We start from the raw sequence: 21497 nt of genomic DNA on the forward strand, positions 1-21497 counted from the left end.
CCCTTCTGCCTCCAGGGCCAGTCTAATCTGCATATTAGAGTTTCAGATGACTTTGCTGTTAGGGTAAGTTTCAAATGAAGACTTGGGACTGGCATTCTTATATTGTACACATTACTGGTCAATACACGTTGGATAACAAATACAAACAATTACATACTTGACTACATTATTTACATGTAAAAAGCGTATTAGTGCTGCTACCTAAAGACATGTTATATAAATAAATAAATATGTATATCTAGGTATTTACAAGTTAGACCTCAAACACTGGATGCATCACACAGAGGCTTCAGGATTATTAGTGGCATGATTTCTGTGTCAATTCAAAATACATACCGTATTTTCTGGACTATAAGTTGCACCTTTTTTCATAGTTTGGCGACTTATACCCCGGAGCGACTTGTATGCGATATTATTAAAGGTGGTATGGACGATTTTTTTCAGCAAATTTTTTATCATATTTCCTTGTGGCGTGGATAAATCATTTGTCCTGCCACGTATCAGTCATAAAACGCACCTATCGCTCACCTGCAGCCGCGTCAGGCTCGTCCCCACGTTTCCGTGTGCCTAAGCGCATGGATCTATCATAATATAGTTCCCTCAGTGTACGGGGCAAAATGAAGACGGAGAAAGGCATTTCGAGCTGACGCAGAAGTGGACAGAAATCTACGGGAGACGAGAGATGCGATGCACTCCGTTGCGCTAATAAACAAACGCACGTGTGTGTTGTATCAGTCCACACGGGGGAGTGCGCATGCGCACTTCCGCCTGAGTTCTCAAATCGCAGAAAAATCGTCCATACCGCCTTTAATTATTGTTATTTTCACTCTGTCAACAAATTCAAATTTCACATGTTGATTATTTTCACACTGACAACCACAAGAGGGCGCTCTAGGCTCCGAGCGACGCAGAAGAGGAATCAGCACTTCCTCTACGTCCGGAGTTAGCATACGTAAACCTATTCACCATGTTCTCTAATCTGTTATTTTAAATTGCATTTCAAGATGAAACGTCTATTCTTGGTCTTGGATTTTATCAAATAAATTCCCCCCCCAAAAAATGCGACGCATATATGTTTTTTTCTTCTCTATTATGCATGTTTTGGCTGGTGCGACTTATAGTCCGGAAAATATGGTAATGTCTTTTTGTTGACAGCTGCTTGTCAGATCTGACACTTTGCCGGTGTGATCCCCCTCACACCTGGATGATGCGGCTCCACCCCTCCCTGAGCTGGAGCTGCGATGCATTCAGTAAGTTTGAAGCCTCAGTCACAAAAACTCAGTAAGTTACAGTAAGTTTTGGTTAGCGCATATGACACCACAATGTTTATTTTGCTCTACCTGAACTTATGCTGTAGTGGTTTAATGGGTCGGCCACCCATGTACTGTCCTGTGTAACACTCTCCATCTCCAAGTCTGCATGCAGCACCATGGAAAATGGACATGGATGGAGGGATGAATGAAGATGGATGGAACACATGGAAAACCAAGAGAAAAACATTTGAAATTACAAACACAAAATGTATACGTTCATAAAACCACAATTTTGTTTATGCCAGATGTGTCTTCAAAGCTTAATACAGTAACTCAAAAGTTGAAGCAAGGTAGCAAAGTGTATATGTGTTAGTGGGTGGGTGGATGAAGTGTGTAATACCAACACGCACAGGGAGGGAAGAGACTCCAAGAAGCAGGCTGCAGGCCAGAGCAGGGGTTGGCTGAGGCAGAGGAGTCACAGTCAGATGCAACCATCAAAGACATGTGAAAACTGTGTGCGTGCGGTGTTAAACATGCAGAGGCACTGGACACTAGCACCACATTTCATTTACCAGTGCACTTTTGTAGACAATACAGTTTTACTAGAGAACGTTAGTAATAGAGATAAAGGCAACAGAGCATCTGAAACACTTAGGCAAGTACATTTCAAGTTAACACAATATAATTACACTAAGACATACTCAAACAGCTTTCATTCTATATAATTGTATAGCATGCAAGAAAAAGTGGCAAAACAAAGCAGTAATAGCAAAACATATGTATGGACAGCAGCGGGGCACAATGACACATGGCCTTGGTCAGGAGAGTGCTTTGTTGTGTTAAGTTACGTGCTGCGAGCCACACAGAGGGAACCCAAAGTTACAGGCATCCAACAAACAACAACAAACTCTTATTAATCTGGCGTCACAGTCTTTCTTTTCATCATTTTCTCCACTACAAAACACATTTCTTTGGTTAAAAGTGCGCATTATAAAGTGAGTCAGAATGTATGAATCACGTTTTGTATGTGAAAGAATATGACTTGACGAGTTATTTCTATAGAAGTGGAATTTCATCTGGTTCAGTGTCAGTTCAAAGTTCAAGCACACCTCATTCTTACCTCATAGTCATATAAGCTGCACAAATATTTAACTATACACGCATCGGTTGGTTTGGCGTAGTAAACTCATTTGCTACCATTTGTGTTGTAGGCCAGTTAAGGATTGAACATCACTTGTGTATTCATAACTTGCACGTGTAAATACCTGCCGATTAAGGGATGATAAACAGAAACGCAAAGCTAGTACCACTTGTAAAGTCTCTACATAAAAGCAGGAGTCATTTTCAAACTCTTATCTAATGTTTTGACCACAACAGATAAAATCCACAACCACCATCAGCGATCAGGTCAAACACACTTCCTGGTCCTGATTGAGGAGCCGCCATACCTGGTTTTGGCACAGAGTTGGTCATGGACTGTGGCACTTTGTCATTTATGAGCTCCACACACTCGCTGGGAAAGAAGCCGACCTGCAACAGTAGACAAGGAGGGACCGGGGAAGGAGGAATCAGACTTCCACAATAACATTTTGGATGCTTTGATGAATTGACCACAGCTCAGACATTTGACAAAAGTATTTAATGTATTTTTTAACTACATGATTAAGAATTTATTTCAACTAAACATTGCACGCCTCCTGTTGAAACTCGCTGTAGCTCCCTATACATTTTAACATACACTTAAACTTGATAGTGTACTGCTGACAGTAACTGCAGCCAGATGTTGCAGAGTCCACACCAACACTTAGATACCACCCCCAACTGGACTGCAGTGGTACTGCAGATTTCCAAACAATAGTGCAATTAATACAATCAAGAACATATCATGTGTTTGCATGTAATGTCTCAATGAAGGAGGTTTAAAGGGACACCTATTACTGGTGTGAAACAGACGGGCACAGAAAGAGCAGTGTTACTACCAGCATGCAATGCTGTGCGTAGGCAACAAGCCAAAACAAACACAGAACTGCTGGGGCTGTAACTCACCAGAGGTCACATGGGGTTCACACTATTTCAGCTCAATTGTCTGCCTGTCTAGTAAGATTTGTCTTAATATTTGAGTAGGATCCCATTTAATGGCAGAAGAGAGAATGTCTAATGAGCTATAAATATAGCCCCCATTGGAATCCTCAAAGATGACAGAAGCAATTCTGTTACAATAAAGACTTTCTCTTTTGCTATCAGAAACAATAAAACTTCTTCCACACTAGGTAGCCTTGTTTATTCTCTTTCATTGAAGTTTTTCAAAATGCACACCTGAAATCCATGTTTTCCCCTCCACCATGTGGTGTCTTCCTTAGGAGGCATGTCAATCACTGACACAATGTCACCCACCTGTAGCGTGCAACACGGGGAGGAGAGAGCACAAGTTAACAAATGCTACATGATCTATTGGGAGCACCGATTGCAGAAACTGGAGCATTTTCTAGTAAGGATTGGCAGTCAAAGTGATTTGCATAGAGTTCTTCTGTAACCCTATTCGGCTGCTGAGTTCACAGTCAACATTTGTATGGGAAAACCAGATCTCAGCATTTCCATCTTCACTTATCAGAGCCTTGAGCTCCTCAATCCCTTAAATTCTTTAGTACTTTGCACAAGAGAACAAACAACAAACAATGTGATTGTGTGATGTGAGCTTTCTGACCTCAAAAGACAGCTCGTCAGAGGCTTGTGCGATGTATCTCTTGATGACGTGAGCAGCGGCTATAGCTGGAACGTTGATAGACGACTCTTCATGGACCAATAGGTGGTTCCCTTTATTGTCGACCTGGGAAACAGACCAATAAACATATTTCACTATCTTGCTGTCATTACATATTATTCTAACATAAAAATGATAAAAAAAAATAATAATGAGGTCATTTAGTGAACTATAGGACTATTCTAAATCCAAGCCTCACCTCCATCCATGTGAGCGCTGGCCCACAGTTGATTTTGTTGTCAGCGATGGCTGAGAGCCGGGAGAGATACGCCAACAACATCTGGGAAACCGACTAGAGAGAAGACAGCACATAGGGTCTTTGCATCCAGCCAAGTCATGAGCCGTATAGCACACAGTTTTTACAATCCTCCTCATGCAGTCTTGTTGACAGATTATTCCAAACTGTCAATAACCAGGGGGAATGGTGATGCCAGGCATATTTGAGCTCAGATTACATTAGAGCTAAAGCAGTTGGTGAAGCTTTATTCTCCACACACAATTGTCCCCAGAGACAAACAGGTTTTTCCAGTTTACTTTATACCTCTACATTTGTTTGATCTCATTTGGACAAAGGTTTGGGCCACTTCAGTGTTCATCTCACACACTGAAAAACAAGTTCAAGTGTTGCATTCTACAAAGGCCATTTACAGAAAGTGTGTAAATTGATCTGAGGTAATCAGAGAGTGATAATAAACAGATGTGTATTCATTGTATTAAATCTAATATTACATAATACAATTGCTCTTGTATGATGATCTTGATGGACTGCTTACTTCTGACTGCTCTGTCAGGCTTTCCAGTCGTGGTAACTCGGGCAGCTGTGAGAAGCGGCGGTCGTAGATGCAGAGGTGCAGGTGTTTGTCCAGGACTCGGAAATCCTCATAGCTGCGCTTCACAATCCAGCTTCGACCCTACAAACATGACAGAGGATGGATGAATGAAACGGCTTCTGATTGTTCCGTGCGGCAGTCACGTGCAGCTAGAATTTCACAATGAAGTTGTATTCTTGTAAGACACTACACCTTTACACGCAGAGAAATTGGACTGCGCTTAAAAAGACCAGTACTGTCTGAGTTTACATGCAATCGATCCCAACTGGTGAGTTCATTGTATAGGCCATGGATATATAACATAATATGATATAATATAAACGTTTATTAAAAGCTAAAGTCTCAACTCGAGCTGAGCTGCATTTCCCCATAAAAGAAGAAAACAAATGTGAAATTTAAGTGTACGTTGGTACACGTGAGCTGAGAACATGTAGGACTGTTCTGTAGTTCATGCAGTAATGTTTGTCCAGCTACGTTTGTCCAGCTTCAGTCATATTGATGTGACATCTAAATACAGACTAGAAGTTGAACGACATGCATCTAGTGGATTTGGGCGAACCGATCCACAGCACCTCTAAAGAAATGTCTCACCAGACAAGTATTAATACCGTTATCCTTCCAAGCAACAGTCATTACAGAATGATTTATTATGACATAAATACAAACTACAGGCTCTCTATGAACACATTTCCAAAAAGACAGAATTCTCTGAATTCATTTAGAGCTTGAATTGTTCTCTGGTGCCCCCTAATGAAAAGGTAAATCCAAATGCAACTTTTTTCCATGTGCAGCAAGACAAGAAATTAAACCTAAAAAATGTTTTCTTTTAAAGATGTTCTGGCCCGAAGAATGAAAGCTTGAATTGACAGGACACATGCCCCCTGCCACATGAACAGAGGAGAGTGTAGAGACATTCTGCAAACTGTCAAGGCCTGGATGTGAACCCCGACGCTGTATACATAAGTGAGCTGCCAAAGTTCAGTTAGAGCACTGTGACAAAATGAGACCGTTGTGCCCAGTTTACATCTAATAATACAATGTTAAATCTCTAGTAAAACCAAAAGCAAATGCTGCGTCTACAGTATTCGCTCGAAGGGAAGATAAATACATTTACTAGTTTCCAATAATAAAGTCAGATATCCCAGCATTTATTCTGAAATGTATTAGTCAGACTTCAAGTTTATTATTGTTTAAAATAATATTGTACATTAAAAAAGGATTTACGTTGATCGGAATATTTTACTGCAGCAATAACATAATAAAAAATAAAAAAAAAGTACAATGGTGACAAGCCTACGTGTTGGAGTAGTACTGCAGTGTTCCATCAGCGCGGCGGCTGAAGACAGCGCTGGGAGGTCTCTGTGGTCACGGGGAACTTTCTCTGCCTCCCTGTCCCACTTTAAGACGATGCCTCAAGTTAGGCCCTCCGAGCCTGTGGAAATGATTCAATCTTTCTGTGCTACTTTCTGTGTTTAATACTCAAAATCTCCCTTCTCGAAGCCAGTTTTTTTGGACTGGTTAAAAAGAGACTGTTTGCATTAAGCAATTTTCCAGTGGTTGCAAGACAGAGGTGCTGCCAAGTGTGGAGAGGGAGACGACTGTGGCATTGCCAAAGTCACTCAAAGGAAACATGATCGGTGCAATGGAATGCATGAAACCCTGATCAAAAATGCCACTAGGGGAGATTAGACTCAGTGCTTCACCAGCTGAGGTGCATGTACGATCTGAGGTTACGGAAAACTTGACAAATCTATGGACAACATGTAAATATCCAGTATATATACACCATTTTATCCAAACAGCTTTAATATATCACATTACATAATCACAGAAACAAATAACTTCTCGTCAGTGGAGCATAACGTGTATGAAAAATATTCAACTAAATATTTTGTAGGAAGCCTTAATTATAAAGTCTCAAACTAATTCCTTTTCTTTTTCCATTCAGCACCACACCGTCCTGGCAATCATCCATGACTATTAACTTCAGTCCCAAATAGCCACATAACTTGGATTTTTGTAATAAGTAATAATGTAGCAAGGTGTTTGAAAGTTGAGTCCGCACACAACACTGCATATCTAAACAGTTTGCACAGCAACTACCTTAGTGGATGAGTAGAATGAATTTCTGGGAATGTTAAAACAATGAGATGAGTGGGATGTTGGATGCACGTTTATGTACATTTTTCTAGCACATATACTTTTGTGCTAGAAAATCTATTTTACCTGGCAGTAAATATGAACTAGGTAGACCAGCTCCTTGGATTCATGGCTGTTACGGGTCACTTCGCACTGTTCATCCCCAAGGGTCAACTGCAAAAAACAAACAATACAAGGGTTAGATTCATAATAAAAGAACATGTTTTAATTTTCGAGAAGAAAAAAAAAGAACATCTAATTATAACAGTTCCTCTTGCACGGCTTATTTCTTTATTAAGGAAATACAAAACCCCTTTCCTGTGTGTTATTGCAAAGACATGAGGACATGTGAACTGTGTGGGTTTACAAAACTTGACTTTTCAAGTTAGTCTCATTAGTAAAGAAAGAGAAACTTAAAAATTGTAGGATTGGAGTTCCAAGAAGAGCACTGCTGACCGCCCACATGTGGATGAAATATAGATGAGGAAACGAGGATGGAGCTGGAAACACTGGCACAACTCGCACCTGCTTCTAAACAGATCTGAGAAGAATTGACTTCTTGATGGAAAAAGGCACAGGTGGCAGGTGCTTTTGGAAATCTGAGAATTCCAACCAGCCAAATGATATGTCAAGAAACCTCAAACTACTTTTTCCCCACCGAAAACGTATTGACAAAGGCAATGCAGATGGCTTGATGAAGCGGAAAAGTAGGTAGATCCTTTTCTCTACGTATCATACTATTTGTCTGGTTTACAGTAAAAGTAGTTCCCTTTGTCACTCTACAGTGCACTAAAGGATCCAGGTGAAACTTTGCAGGGACATCAGTGTGTGTGTGTGTGTGTGTGTGTGCACAGTGTTGTTTAACTGTACAAATTGGCTCACAAGTTGTTGTTATAACCAATTCAGTTGTTTTTTATAGTCAGATTGTGTTAAAAAAAACTTAAGATTAAAGTCCCACTTGAGTGACAGTTTCAGACAGAGTAATGTCTCCAAGTCAGCTTTATCTCCCTAATGCCTCGCTCACGCTCGGGCTGCTGCCAGTAGGGAAGGAGGAAGAAAATACAGTACATTTTTATGAAACGGCAGAAGCACTGAAGATACTATCTAATGCAAAGCAATGATGGATTACACCCTTACTGCATTATTCATTAACAGTTCTCCAACCTCAAAACCTTGTGGAAATATTTTATGCCAAAATTTAAAAGCACTTAAGAGTGTCAAAACCTCTGCTGAATGGTTTAGCTGGTGCAAGTGGGAGCGAGAGACAGTATTATATAAGGGACAATGGAAGTATAGGCACACACCATGCCACACTAGCTACAGCAGCTACATCTCATGCTTTTATTATGGCGGGCAGCTGCATAAGGTAAATACATGACCGACGACTATTTCAGCACATGGAAAGACAAACACAAGCATTTCTGTTTTTAGCCTGTAGTTTTACCAAATTACAACTTATAAAGAAATCATGCTGTGTAACCTTCAACTTAGTGGCATACCAGATATACTTTCCATCCCAGTGTGTGTACTATAACATGCAGTACTCATCATGTGCCCACTACGGCTTCACTGGACACAGCTAAAGGCAGAGACAGAGAACGCTGCAGTGTAGCAGAAACACAATGGTAATGGGAAGGCAATGCAAAAGAAAGAAAAATAAAATTCTAAATGTTATGTTCTGAGAGGTGCATCTAAACTAAATCTTATCCGTCCGTTTTGGCAATATTATATGAATATAACTGGGTGGTCTGGGAGTATTTTGTTTACACTGATAACCCTATCCCAAACTAAAACCCAAAGCTCATTCATGGTGGTTTAGAAGTCAGACGTAGACAGATGTTAAGTTGCTCTGAAAAAAGCAATGTACTGAAGAGGGAATTCCATAGCTGCATGTCTGCTGAATGAAATAAATCTTACAGGAAGATAATCTCTGCATTGTGCATGTGCGTTTTGCAGAATGACAAAGAAAGAAACGTGCTTCATACTTACAGCAAAGTTTAGTCTGGCTGCTTGGTATAGCTTGTACACTTTGCAAAAGGCTAAGCTTTGCCCCCTCCTTGCCCCCTCAGCACCTGTCCTTAGGAGCTATCTCGAGTGTGAAAGCGTACAGCCCATCTCGCAGAGTCCAGTTTCCTTCAACCGCCAACCCGGGACACAATCTGCTCTCTGGATGGAAATGTCAGCTCTCCACTTTCTTTTCATGTATACAGCATACGGTCCTCCCAGTGGCAAAGTGATAGGACGACAAAATCAGCAGAAGCAGCAGCATTAGCAGATGAGAAGTGCAGGATTGGAGGATTTCTCAATGGGACAGCTTCCACGTTGCTCCATTTTGCTCAATTGCATCAGAGTTTTCTTGTTTTTAGAAGTACCTTTAAAATCCAGAACAAATCCAAATAATCTCTTAACGACCTTTCCTCTTGTAGACCACTTTCTTTACCGACCTTAGCGTCTGCTTTCCGCCACATGCTATTCTCTCACCCCTTTTTTTCTTCCTCTCCACTGTCTGACAGGCTGCTGGTTCCACCCCTCCCCCCTCTCTCCTCCTCTACCCCCCATTTCTCCAGTTTGGTACGTTCTCGGGACAAAGAGCAGGGATGGACAGAGTGAGAGGGAACAGAGGGAAAGGGCAGGAGGTATCAGAAACATATAATAAAGTGAGGGAGAGGGTTTAATTTAGCTTCCATGTGAAAGGGCGGTGCTCCTAAGCGGCAATATAGTCTGAGAGCAGCAGTTTATGGGACAGTAGAGCTAATATGCAGGCAAGACTTAAGTCAAAGGACAAATCTGGTTACTACACAATGAATTAATCAGATTTGATAATAAATCAGATCAGATATTATTTCATATTAAACAGATCAAAATGCCCACATCCCATACTTCAGTAGCCACAGCTGCCCTGGGGTAGACAAAGTATGCCAATCTATGCCATTGGCCTCTCTAAGCACCACTTACCACTGAGACACCACAGTCATATTAGGCAAAGTGTCTTGTCCAAGGACACAACTACAGAATGACCTTTAAGTTGGATGATGAGCACTTTAGCTACGGTGACAGAATGACAGATGACCATTAAAATGGACAGTTACTTATATTAAATATTGAATCATCGCTCTGCTGCATAACAGTGATTGTGAAATACTTTAGTTAGTATTTCACAATCACTGTTGTGCGTCAACTTTTACATCTTAAAGCTGTGGTTTGTTTTGGTCTTTGGTCTTTTGTTTCATATTGATCAACAGGCAACAGCACAATGTATTTTTCTACCAGGAGCTGGAGCTTTGCTTTTATAGAAGGTAACATTTTCAAAATAAAATTTACATGTTTTTTTTTTATACAAGATGCCGTATGGGTCGTGTGGAATATAGAATTATTATTATAAAATAATCTAGATCAATCAGCATTAGGTCCACTCCTGGAAACTCTAATTAGTTATTTGATGTACAATGAAAAATTGAGAGTGATCTGACAGAGATTTTGAGTACTTGCTTACTCTGCACGTGATCTCCTATTGAAGCTTACGGCAGTGTCCCGTTGCATTTGGGAAAAAAAGATAAATCAATATGAAATGATTGCAGATTTTGAATACTTCTTCAGTTTGGTGTAAAACTAGAATCAAAACAACTCTTTAATATTAATTTCCTCACATGGACAAATGAAGCCCTATGCTTGCCTAAAATTAGTCATAAGATTCACTCTGACATGCTTCAATGAGAAGTGATATTTGGCCCTGTCTACCACATTTGCAAAGTAGAAATACAGTCCCCCAAAATATAAGTAACCTCTCCTCTACAGCTAGTGCTCTCAGGTTGCAGCCAAATACCTCAAATGAAAAAAAAATGAATGGAAAGTAAACTGTAGACCCTAAACTGTTGCATCAGCTGTAATGACTTCATGAACCATCCACACAAGTTGTATTAAATAGCCTTGCGATGAGCTTGGAAGGTAAAGCAAACAGCCAGCGTGACCCAAGGGAAGCAGAGAGGCCGCAATGTGACCTGCTGCAGTTACTTAATTCCTCCCGTTACTGTGGAGGTTAACGACACTTTACACATTTTTACTTTTAATGCAACAGCAAAACATTTTACCATTTGTATTTTCTACAGAATGTCTAAGGCTTTTGTGGTTTGCTGGGACATCTGATCATCACACTGAATAAAAGATGACATCAAATCATATGCTGCTGCTGGTCTGCTTATGAATATGAAATGGTAATCTAATGATGACCCAGTTCATTCAGCTCTGCGCTCGGCTATGGCCCCCACAGGTCAGACCGATTTATCGCAAACCGCATCTGGGAAGGTCAAGAGATGTCCAGGAAATGGGACCCGGCATGAAGCCCTAGTATTTATGGATAGTATTTTTCATCCAAAAAACACATGAAGATTTTCCTTTCATCGAATGGAATAAGGCTGAGGTGGAAAACAAAACCGTTATATGAAATGATAAAGAAAATGCTTTGACTATATCTACAATAGTAGTAGATTTCTGCTTAGTACCGCTTACAATTCACTGGAGACCATTCAGGTGCAATAGGAGGGTAGTAAATCAACTAAATGGAGAAAGGACTGGCTTTTTGAGCTTATTAAGTCTCGAAAGTGCTTCACAATGTGCCTTGTTCCTCCCATTCACACACTTGTCACACCGGTGGCAGCAGTCTCCGGGAACAAGTTGGACTTTACCGGAGCTGCATAATACAGGACTTCTACAGCGGGGCCGAGGCTTAACCACACACCAACATTGGGCAATGGCTGCTTCTTTAAAGACCAGAGAGCATTCTTAGGGCAGTTGTCATAGCAAAGAATTGTCAAAGCTGCTATCAATTTGTTTCTATCTCATGAAGATTAATCTGATTTGTATTAAAAAAATAATAATAATATTGAACTTAATATTTTGTTTACCTTGAGTTGCAATACCTCTCATTATTATACATCGAAGCTTGGTAGATTCATCTTCGACAGGATAGTATTAAAAAGGCCCATTAACTTTAGTACACAATCAATTTATACTGTATTTAAAGATCCCATCAGAACCAATATGAACTTTCGACTCCATTTCCATTCCCAGCGAGGCATTTGAATGATACATTAACGTATCAGGAGCATCAATACCACGCATCTACTTACACTGCACTTGAGTGAAATGAAAAGCACTTGGGTGATAATGTGTGTTAAGTTGCTCTTCCGTAACATGGCGCTCTCGCTGATATTTTGGTCTTTCTGTCGAGCCAGAGGTGCTTGGAGTGTGCGGATGCCTGCAGGGCTTTGCTGCAGAGCCGGAGCTGCTGAAGGAGGAAGTTCTCTAAAATCATTACTAAAGCTATAAAAATGGATCTCTGGGAAGTGAGGGCAGCAATGGGATTTAAGCGCGCAGACAGACCGTTGTAAAGGGGTGAGATCATGACTTGGAGCAGGTTCACAAAACAAATCCAATTACAGGCTAAGATTTGCTTCCTGTAGGGTTGAGGTGCCTCCACGCATTGGCGAGTGGTGTGGTTTTGGTGGGAGTGGCCTGACAATGCATCACTGCCTGAGGGTGGAGAGAGAAGCTCATATTGATTTCTAACAAAGGGCAAAGAATTATCAATGAATGCAAAACTGGTTATTGGGACTGTGGACCATCAGTGTGTGGTCAGTCTCACAAGAGTTGAACAACTTCATTTCAGAATTCAGTAAATGTCCAGGATTTTTTTAACAAGAAAAATTCTGGGCGGAAAAAAACAAACAAAAATGACCTAGTTCTGTTTATAGAGGCCAGAAGGGCAAGTTTTTAGAACCAGCTTTCAGCGCTTCACTGCAGTAACAACGTTCCCACGAAATGCTTTTACCCAACAACCCTCAGGTGAGCAGGAAGAGGAAGAGAAAGTCCATCATGTGTGGAGGACCAGGAGAGGACGTAAATCAGTGTTGTAAAAATACATGACAAATGACAACCATTTCTAGTCCAGACAGAAATTCTCCTGGTTTTAAAGCGGACTGAAACTGAGCATATGGCTGTTTGATTTAGATCAAACTTTGATCATGTACTTTTAAACGTTATTGTTCAGAACTACTCAAATCTTTTTGTTTTTTACCAAAAACAATAACCATATTACAAAGGATGCAATATATTCCTCAAATGCAAGGTCAAAATGATGATGCTAAGAATAATCCATTAGCAATCAAGAGTATAATCATGGTCTCTGGGCCTAAAGGGCAAATAAAAAAAGCTTCTGTATTGAATGTATCTAATGTAATAGTATCACAAACACATTTTAACTATCCCATCTCGGCACATTTCCCAATGCATACATACAAAGGTAAATTGAGTAAAATGTGTAACAAAGATCCTCTAATCTTTCCGGGCTGTCTAAATTAACACAATTAAAGGACAGAGTGTGGGTTCTTTTCCTTTGCTTTGGCTTGTCTTTTGTTTTTGTTTAACAAGGGCGAATGAATCAAGCCGTTACATCATTGCTGGCTCACAAGGTTTTCAGAGCGACCATGTGACAATAGTTCCTCAATCGCATCATCAAAATGTTACGTCTTATTTTCGCAGCAGTGGACAATGTTGTTGTTTAGTGGGAGCAAATGTGTAATATCAAATGCTTTGTGTCTGGCTAGATGTGTCTGTGGCGTAATGCTGCATTTGATGGATTGGGTCCTGCCGGGGGAGGGAATTCATCTCCCTGCTTCTCCCCTGGTCCTTTGTGTGCGCTGAGGGGTGAGTGGGCCGCCGGAGCATATTGTTTCACGATGCTCAGCTCACGAGGCGGAGGTAAAGGCCGTGATGAGAGAAAGACAAAGCGATGGAAGAGTGGGTGTATGAGAGGTGCCCAAACACAACATACTTTGGCCATCTTCCGAGGCTCAAGCTCACAGTGAGTTGCTTGGAGAATGGTCAAGGAGGAGCCGTCACTCTTCATCGCATGCATGGATGCAAAACTCTGCTCCAATTCAAGAATCTCAGCCATTAAAAGTGCACCGCCGTCGAGCGATGCAGAGCAGTGGCACTCCAACACAGCTGTTAACACACAAAGGCTATTGTCTGTGGAGAGGTGCACCGTCCTGATGCATTTTTAGTACAACCAGTTAGTTTGGCTGTGCATGCCCTGCTGAAACACTCCACTTTAAACAAGGTCAAGGATAAAGTGACATACAGTTGGAACATTCATGTTTGAACTTGCCTCTGAGCCGAGTGCAGTCTCTCAATATTTTGGTATGTTTCACTTCTTTTTCTCCATTATAAGACGAAATCAATCTGAGGTATAAAAGTCCACATTCTGCTGTCAGTATGATTGATTGTGACAGATTTTAAACAGATTTGTTCTTTCCCATTAACAAACCTCTTTCAAACGTATTATGAGAGAGTGAGACAAAATGGCTGAGAGTGGTTAAACCATTCAAAAAGCAGCCTAATAGGATCAGCTGGACAGTAGCAGTGAAGTCAAAATAAAGTTGTTTTGGTGGCATGAGCCCAGCGGGTCTGTCAAGTAGTCAGTGGCCTGTGGAAAGTGTTAGTATAAGCAAAAATGGAGGCTATTCAAGTGGCACCACGCAGAGCAGAGTCCGAAGGCCGAGTGGCTTCAAACTGTGAGACTGAACATATTCAAAAAATGTAACAAATATTCCTGGGTGACTAGTTTAAAACATGTACATGTACCAATCTTCACATCTGAAGGTAAGATAAGAGTAGCACAGGGGGTAGAACATTTTACTGCTTGTAGGCTTAAAGCAAATGGGTTCAACATGTTTACAGCACGTCACCCATCACGAACAGCATCAATCAAGAAAAACTATACCCCAAAACATCAATCTTTTTGCACAAAGCGGTGAAAGTGCAACAACCATGTCAGAATTCTCAGGTGTTCCAAACATTTTCTGGATTCCAGTTCAAAGAGAAGATTGATGAATCCCCATTCCTGATATCCTCATCCACTGATGGTTGAACTACCACAAAACTAAAAAATGAAATGTTTTGTCAGTTTGAGTGCGTGCTGGTGTTAATAATAGCACGATTAACAGCAATCAGGTGATGTTCCATGAAGAGGGTTTCAGGTTTTCAGTACGAAGAATAATTTCTCGTTATGAATAGAAGAATAGGTTTGTGCAATTACCTGCTTTATTGTGTTGTGATAAAAATGTTCTGCACCGGATACATTTATTTCAAACGCTTTTATATTCAAATTGTTGGCTCTAGGCAGAGGAATGTACTGACAGGCTGATTGTGTGTGATGGCACAGCTCATCATTAAGCCTTATTCTTTCCATAGTTCTTTTCAAATGTGCGGTGGTGGAGAACTTGAATTACAGGCCTGAGAGCTATTGTCAGTACAGCATTTTCAAATGAAAGAGCCAGAAATGTTGAGTGACCTGACATGGATATAAACAGTTGAATAGAAGCAAGACTTTCCCTTTTTCCGTCAGGACTAGTGCTAACCAAAGCCAGTGTCTGAATCATCACTAAATATAAACTTTCCAGCTCAATAAATTACCAGTATGTTGTTCAACATGACAGGACAATTTTTAATTCTGCAATTGCGATTCACTAGAGCAAGGGCCATTCTGGCCTTCCAGATGTAATTTTCTTTCTTTAGGAAAAACTCATGGATTTGTTTATAACCACTTGATTTAAGAACAGACTTTTAAAGGTCCAGAGAGTTTTTTAGATATGACACAAGAAAAAAAAAAAAAAAAAAAAAAACAGCTTTTAGTCATGGAATTACATTTGCTTACTTGTCCCTCATTAGAATACATTAAAAACACTCCATTTATCATATTATCTGTGTCTGTATAGACTTTAAGACTCTTCCAAAGGCCGAGTCATGGAGGGCTGGGCTTATGCCATAGATACATTTTGACAAATCTTTCAATAAGAATAAAAAGCTTCTAGTGGGGGACACTTCACAGAAAAATAACTACCTTGCAAATACAATTCAACATTTCTCTATGGTATTTTGTGACAATGAGGAACTAATGTTTCCATAACAAAACCTTGAGCTGACTCACAGTCTCCTCTGGCAGGGCTTTTATTGTGGAAATGAAAGAATATGTTACTTTGCTTCCAGCGGAAAGCTGTGTGCCAGGATGTACCCGAGCGCCAAACTAACTTACCGGCACTCTTAAATTTTTCTGAGCAGATACCATCATCTCTAACTGATCGTATGTTGAATAGAACTGGTCAACTCACTACACATCATCAAAATCCAACACTGAACCAATTCATTAGACAAGTAAACATGTTCAGGTTGACAGAAGATTAGAGTGAAATATACTGAGTGACACGAGGAACAAATACTGAATAATTAATACCTCGAAGAACAAAGTAGATGCGAGTTTAAGCTTTGGGCCTGTGTTCATTTGAGAAGATCCATGATGAATGCTAAAGCCAGACATGAGTCGATATCCGAGCAAAACAAAAAGTCACTGCTATTTGCAAAGCTTGAGAAAAACACTGTGCAGCGAGCATAATGAAGAGAAGCAAATCATTTGAGACAGTATTGGGGTTTGTAAGTGAAACCTGAGTTACTTAATTGAATAGAAAATTGAAAAATTGATAGGTATAAGGCCAGAAAAGGCCAGGGTCCTCATGATGATAAACCTAGATGCATGCTGACCCCTGCTGGTTTCTTACCATAATGACAAATTCCAAAGTGGAGGTGTAATTTTAAAACACTTAGATTGCTTTTATACAGCGTGTTCCTGACAGGAGTAATGCAATCATGTCGTTTCAAAGACGGCTGTGTCAAAGCTCGTTTAATTCAAAGCATGAATGGTCAGGCTGCACAGTACCAGGATCACACTATCAAACAAATGCTAATCACCAGCCATTTCCATCAGCAAGGGAGCCTGTTTGACGTCAATGTTTGTGTCTTTGAGAATATTTATTTCAGCCATGAATAGAGTAATGGAAATCAAGCTGGGGAAAACCGCAAACATGTTAATAGTGACGCACTTGCAGAGAGACGTTTTTATAGAACTTTGGATCATAGACATCAAGGTCAACGAAATGATGCCATGTTCATATGGTGCGGATCACGTTCACCAGATTTGAGGTCAAACTAAATGAACCAAAATAAAATAGAATATCCCCCTTGCCTGAGGTGGCACTGCATTGCAAATAGTACAAGTGCGGGAAACAACAAACTGGAAACCGCGTTCACCTATTGATCAGGGAAACTCCCCCACCTGATCAGTCAGTTCACATTGGGTCATAGGCGTCAGAGCAGGAGAACATTTGCTTCAGGAGATGTGTTAAGTTAAGTTAAGTTAAGTCATGACTGTACAGGCTGCCAGACCATTATACTAGAATATATCCAGGTACATGTTTTGAAGATTGCCCTCAGCTTTTTACTTTATGAGCCCTTACACCGTGATTAGCCTGTAAACTCAAGCTGTGGTATACAGATGATTAATTTCCTCCTCATTATACATTGCAGTTGGTTTTTTGCATTTTGATTGTCACTCTTGGGTTTATCTCGGTTGTGAATTGAATGGAAGCTTTTTAAGAGCAAGCACGAGAGCCACTTTGTACGTTTATTTCTTCTGGACCTAAACCACTGGTCTGCTGTCACACCAGCCCAAACAGTGTTCCAAACTCAGGTTTGGTGTACAAGGCCCTTAGAACCATGACAAGACATAAAAGCACTCTCATTTTTCCAAACAGTGTGTCTAAAAAGCACTTGTTACAAGGACAAGAACAGATATGGGCTGAGAAAAGGTCTTTACCTGGATTGTGCCAAAGTCCACATTTTCGTAGTGGAAGTGGGCGCACTCTGCCAGTTTGGGAAAGTGTCCCTTGGTAAAATTGAGCCTGAAACATAAGACACAAGGCACACAGTTTGGTTATCACCTTATGTTCCGCTCAAGATAACACCTCCAAGTGAGGATGACTAGGCGAGGAGGCAGAGTGCAGTGTAAGCAGAGGGAGCAAGAGATGGAGGAAGACACAGAAATAGACTGAAAGAATGAGAGGAACGGAAGCAGGACTCTGGCGTAAAACTGTGTGTTAACAGCAATAAAACAGATGGGTACTCACTTCTTGACATTTTTGACCTTCATGCTGGCCGTGCTGCTGCTGCACGAGCGCATGAGGGGCTCGGACCGCAGCTCGGGAATCTCTGCACTCCGCGCCTTAAAAACAAACAAAAGTAATGAGGTTCTCAATTACAGTGCACATCTTCCACAGTGACACTTTTCTAATTAAAGTCGGTAAAAACAACATTGCAAAACCATTAGACTTAAGTCCATTTTATAACGGGTCATGTTTGGTAATTTTGTGGCTCTGTTGTAGTGCTTATTATAAGGCCTTGTAAATGGTGCATGAGCAGAGCGGGGATGCGAGGTGGTTTGTGTAGTACATCTGCAATGTAAAGTGCAAATGAGAAGGCAACCTCCAATGGTGTTTCATTATTTCCTAGGTGCAGCGAGGCACAAGTGTATGTTTAACTTCTTGGCTCTTTTACGAGCCCAGCACAACAGTAGGAGTGCTGACTTCTACTCTAATGATCTGGCCCTCTGGCCCCTGCCAGCTAAACTCAAAGTAATGTTTACACCTGAAAAAGCTGCACCCGACTGTTTTCTATTCCTGTAAAATGTGTTGCGTGGTTTACAGGACAGATCAGAGGAGGAATATGTGGAAGATTGAGCAGGAGCTGTGCACTTGTGACCACATGTATAATCCATATACCATTTAGAATTAAATCAGATTTGGTTTAAAACCGTACTTGGTCTCGTTGTTTAAACTCTAAGCCAATTTCCCTTTGTAGTGATGACATACTACAATAATGATTACCTTGTAAAAGAACTTGAAACTAGTCAGGACACATACACATATCTCAAGTTTACAGTATTTAGGAAAATTACAACCAGCTGAGAAGTACCAAAAACTATCCGGGTATAAAGTGAGCATTAACCTTTAGATGCCGAAAAATCTATTCCTTGTTAAATTTTTGCCAAAACCATTACAGTTTTACAGCATCTAAAATCCAAACAGCAACTAAAAGACATTTGCTCACTGTAATGAGGGGTTGTGAATTCCTCAAGGAAATTACTCACAAGCTTTATTTAGGTTAAATAGTTTTGAAAGTTGAATGCAGCAGTGGTCCATAAACATTCAAATAATCAGGAGACTATAGATGAAAAACAAGATGCATTATTGCAGTAAATCCTATCTACCTGCGTTGCATCAATGGAATTTCCCCATGTGGGACAATAAAGGATTATCTTATCTTATACTGTAAAAATGTATTTAAAGGTGGGCATGAAAGGAGCTGAAAACAAAAGTAAACTTAGGAGCTGTGGGAGATGAGGTGTAAATAATATGAAGTGTGAGAGTTTGCTGTGTACTCCGTGACAGGAAAGGTGCTATGCAGATGAGGTCAGACTTTATGAGGCGGCTCAGAAGATTCACGCCTGGTGGCAGTGACGAGGTGGACCCTGAACACACCGGACTCCTCAAAGCTCTATTCACAAAGTTTACAAAGAATTATTTAGGATACTTAAATAGTCATATAACCCAAAAGTAGGGCTGTCTTGAAAGGAAAGTGTCAACTCAATTTAGCTACTAATGAAAAGGCAATGACTATATCTTAATAATTAAAAAAAATGTTTAAAGGTGGTTTCTATAATATTGTTCAAATGAGTATTGGTACTAGTTTTAGTACGAATTAGCATCTGGCTATTGATACTTTTGTCAAAACTCTCCAGGTCCTGTCATCTTGAATATGATCACATGAAAAATTTAAACACTTTTTAACCAGGTATAGTGCTGCTTAATTTTTTGGGAAAACCCGAATTTAGACCAATTTTAGGCCAAAGCCAAGGGTGTGATGTGAAGCCATGTCATTCATCCTCTGAAGAGCAACAGGGTGTCCGTGCGTCGACCAGCAAAAGTTGCTCAGAGCAATAAAAGCCATCAGCTCCAGCAACCATCACATACATCCATAATGCATCAGTCCCTCCAGTGCAGCTCCAATCAAATATTGAACAAATAAGGGCAGACATGCAGCGTTTAGACTCCGCCTCTGATCAATATTCATCAGCCCGGTGAGACTGTAGTTTCTCTTCCTCTCCGTTGCCTGATCGAAGTGAGCACTTGCCACTAGGCTCCAACCACGCGTCGACCATGGGTGGCTCGGCATGTTACCATGGAGACGGCCTCATTTTTACCGTACTGTTGATGCTAGTTGCCAGACTCTGGCCAAAGATGACAGGAAGGGGGCAATAAGGAATGACGCATCGGAGTGAATGAAACCCAATGTGGACAGTAAACAGATGACAGTTGAGCTGCAGCTGGAGGCGGATGGATATCTATGCAAAGTGTGAGGAAGAGGCCCGCATCAGGGTGACAACAAACGTCTGCATTAGTCATGAATGTGTGATTGTGTTCCAGGGAAAGAGGGACACGGTTTCAATAGAGCAAGACAGTAGCCAAAAGAGAGGACACAACATCATGTGATCACTGCACACCTGCCATAAGACTAGCCCCGTCAGATCATTAGTAAGGGTTAACCAATCTCGACCAACCTGCTTAATACTCAAAGAGAGATATTATGCATACTAATTATGGTTGGTCAAAATAGTATAGTTGGAAATAAAATGTCCTTGTTCCTGCGGCATGACAGCATTTAGACCAGCGCTGTGCACTTCTCACCATGGCACTGATTGTCTCTTCCCAGTCTGGGCGTTCTCGGGGATGGATGTGAGCCAGCTCAGGCACAAAATCGTCGTCGTCCAGGTGATGGCCAGTCCTCAGGCCCCTGTGGACACAAAGCATGGGCTGAATTAGAGGTGGACTAGGACACACCACACCACAAAATTACACTTTCAAATGACATAGTAAAGACTTGAGCTGTAATATTTGAATGCTGCTGGAGAGAAAGCTATTGATTTACAAGGAAATACTGGGCTCTGAAATAACGTGCACTGGTCAAAGCTGGGGCTAAAATCAATAAAAGAATAAAGACTGTACAAGGAATAAACAGGTCTAAACTAGAATGACACTGGGGACTTAATGAACAAAGCAATGGCTAAGCGTAGGACTAAAGCGTGACCAGCCGCTGTTTCCAACCACCACATCATTAAAATATTGACAATATTGATTTTGGGATTTGTTGAGGCAATTATTTTTAACATTTTAATTTCTATCACAGACAGGCAAAGATAGACTATATAATCATAAATCCCATGTCTGCAGCTACAGTAGTAGAGCTTATTGCATTATGTCTTCCAAAACTTGATCAACATCTAAAAAGAACATAATAGAAATATTGCAACATGGGCTTAATATTCATAAGCGCCAAATCTATTGAATGGTTACGGAATGAGTATGGTGCAATTAAAGGTTTCACCTGCAAAACAGAGAGGCAAAATATAAAGTAAATGGGGTGAACCAGTTCAATTTGTGAAAAGGAAAATCTATGTTAGCGTGAAGCCGCCGTAGTCGCCTCACTTCAAAGCTCTGGCCTTGTTTCTTCAGAGTCTGAGTGAAGCAGAGAACTGGGGCTGCTCTGAATCAGACACATTCTGCACAAAAA

At 40.7% G+C, this 21497-nt stretch overlaps 1 protein-coding gene across 1 annotated transcript in view; it reads right to left on the bottom strand.

Moving 5' to 3' along the window:
- arhgap32b (Rho GTPase activating protein 32b) overlaps window positions 1-21497 on the bottom strand; it is a 69528-nt gene that overhangs the window by 17572 nt on the left and 30459 nt on the right. Inside the window, exons 3-13 of the mRNA XM_072446780.1 lie at window positions 20615-20720; window positions 17999-18093; window positions 17689-17773; window positions 7071-7157; window positions 4788-4925; window positions 4214-4306; window positions 3958-4080; window positions 3570-3647; window positions 2702-2783; window positions 1664-1714; window positions 1341-1415 (exon numbers count right to left, since the gene is read on the bottom strand). Coding sequence (XP_072302881.1) covers window positions 1341-1415; window positions 1664-1714; window positions 2702-2783; window positions 3570-3647; window positions 3958-4080; window positions 4214-4306; window positions 4788-4925; window positions 7071-7157; window positions 17689-17773; window positions 17999-18093; window positions 20615-20720 — 1013 coding nt within the window. The remainder of the gene's footprint in view (window positions 1-1340; window positions 1416-1663; window positions 1715-2701; window positions 2784-3569; window positions 3648-3957; window positions 4081-4213; window positions 4307-4787; window positions 4926-7070; window positions 7158-17688; window positions 17774-17998; window positions 18094-20614; window positions 20721-21497) is intronic.

Source organism: Eucyclogobius newberryi, unplaced genomic scaffold (genome assembly GCF_026437365.1).
Source record: "Eucyclogobius newberryi isolate DKJ021-1_F unplaced genomic scaffold, fEucNew1.0.hap1 SCAF_15, whole genome shotgun sequence".
NCBI classification, from domain to species: domain Eukaryota; kingdom Metazoa; phylum Chordata; class Actinopteri; order Gobiiformes; family Gobiidae; genus Eucyclogobius; species Eucyclogobius newberryi.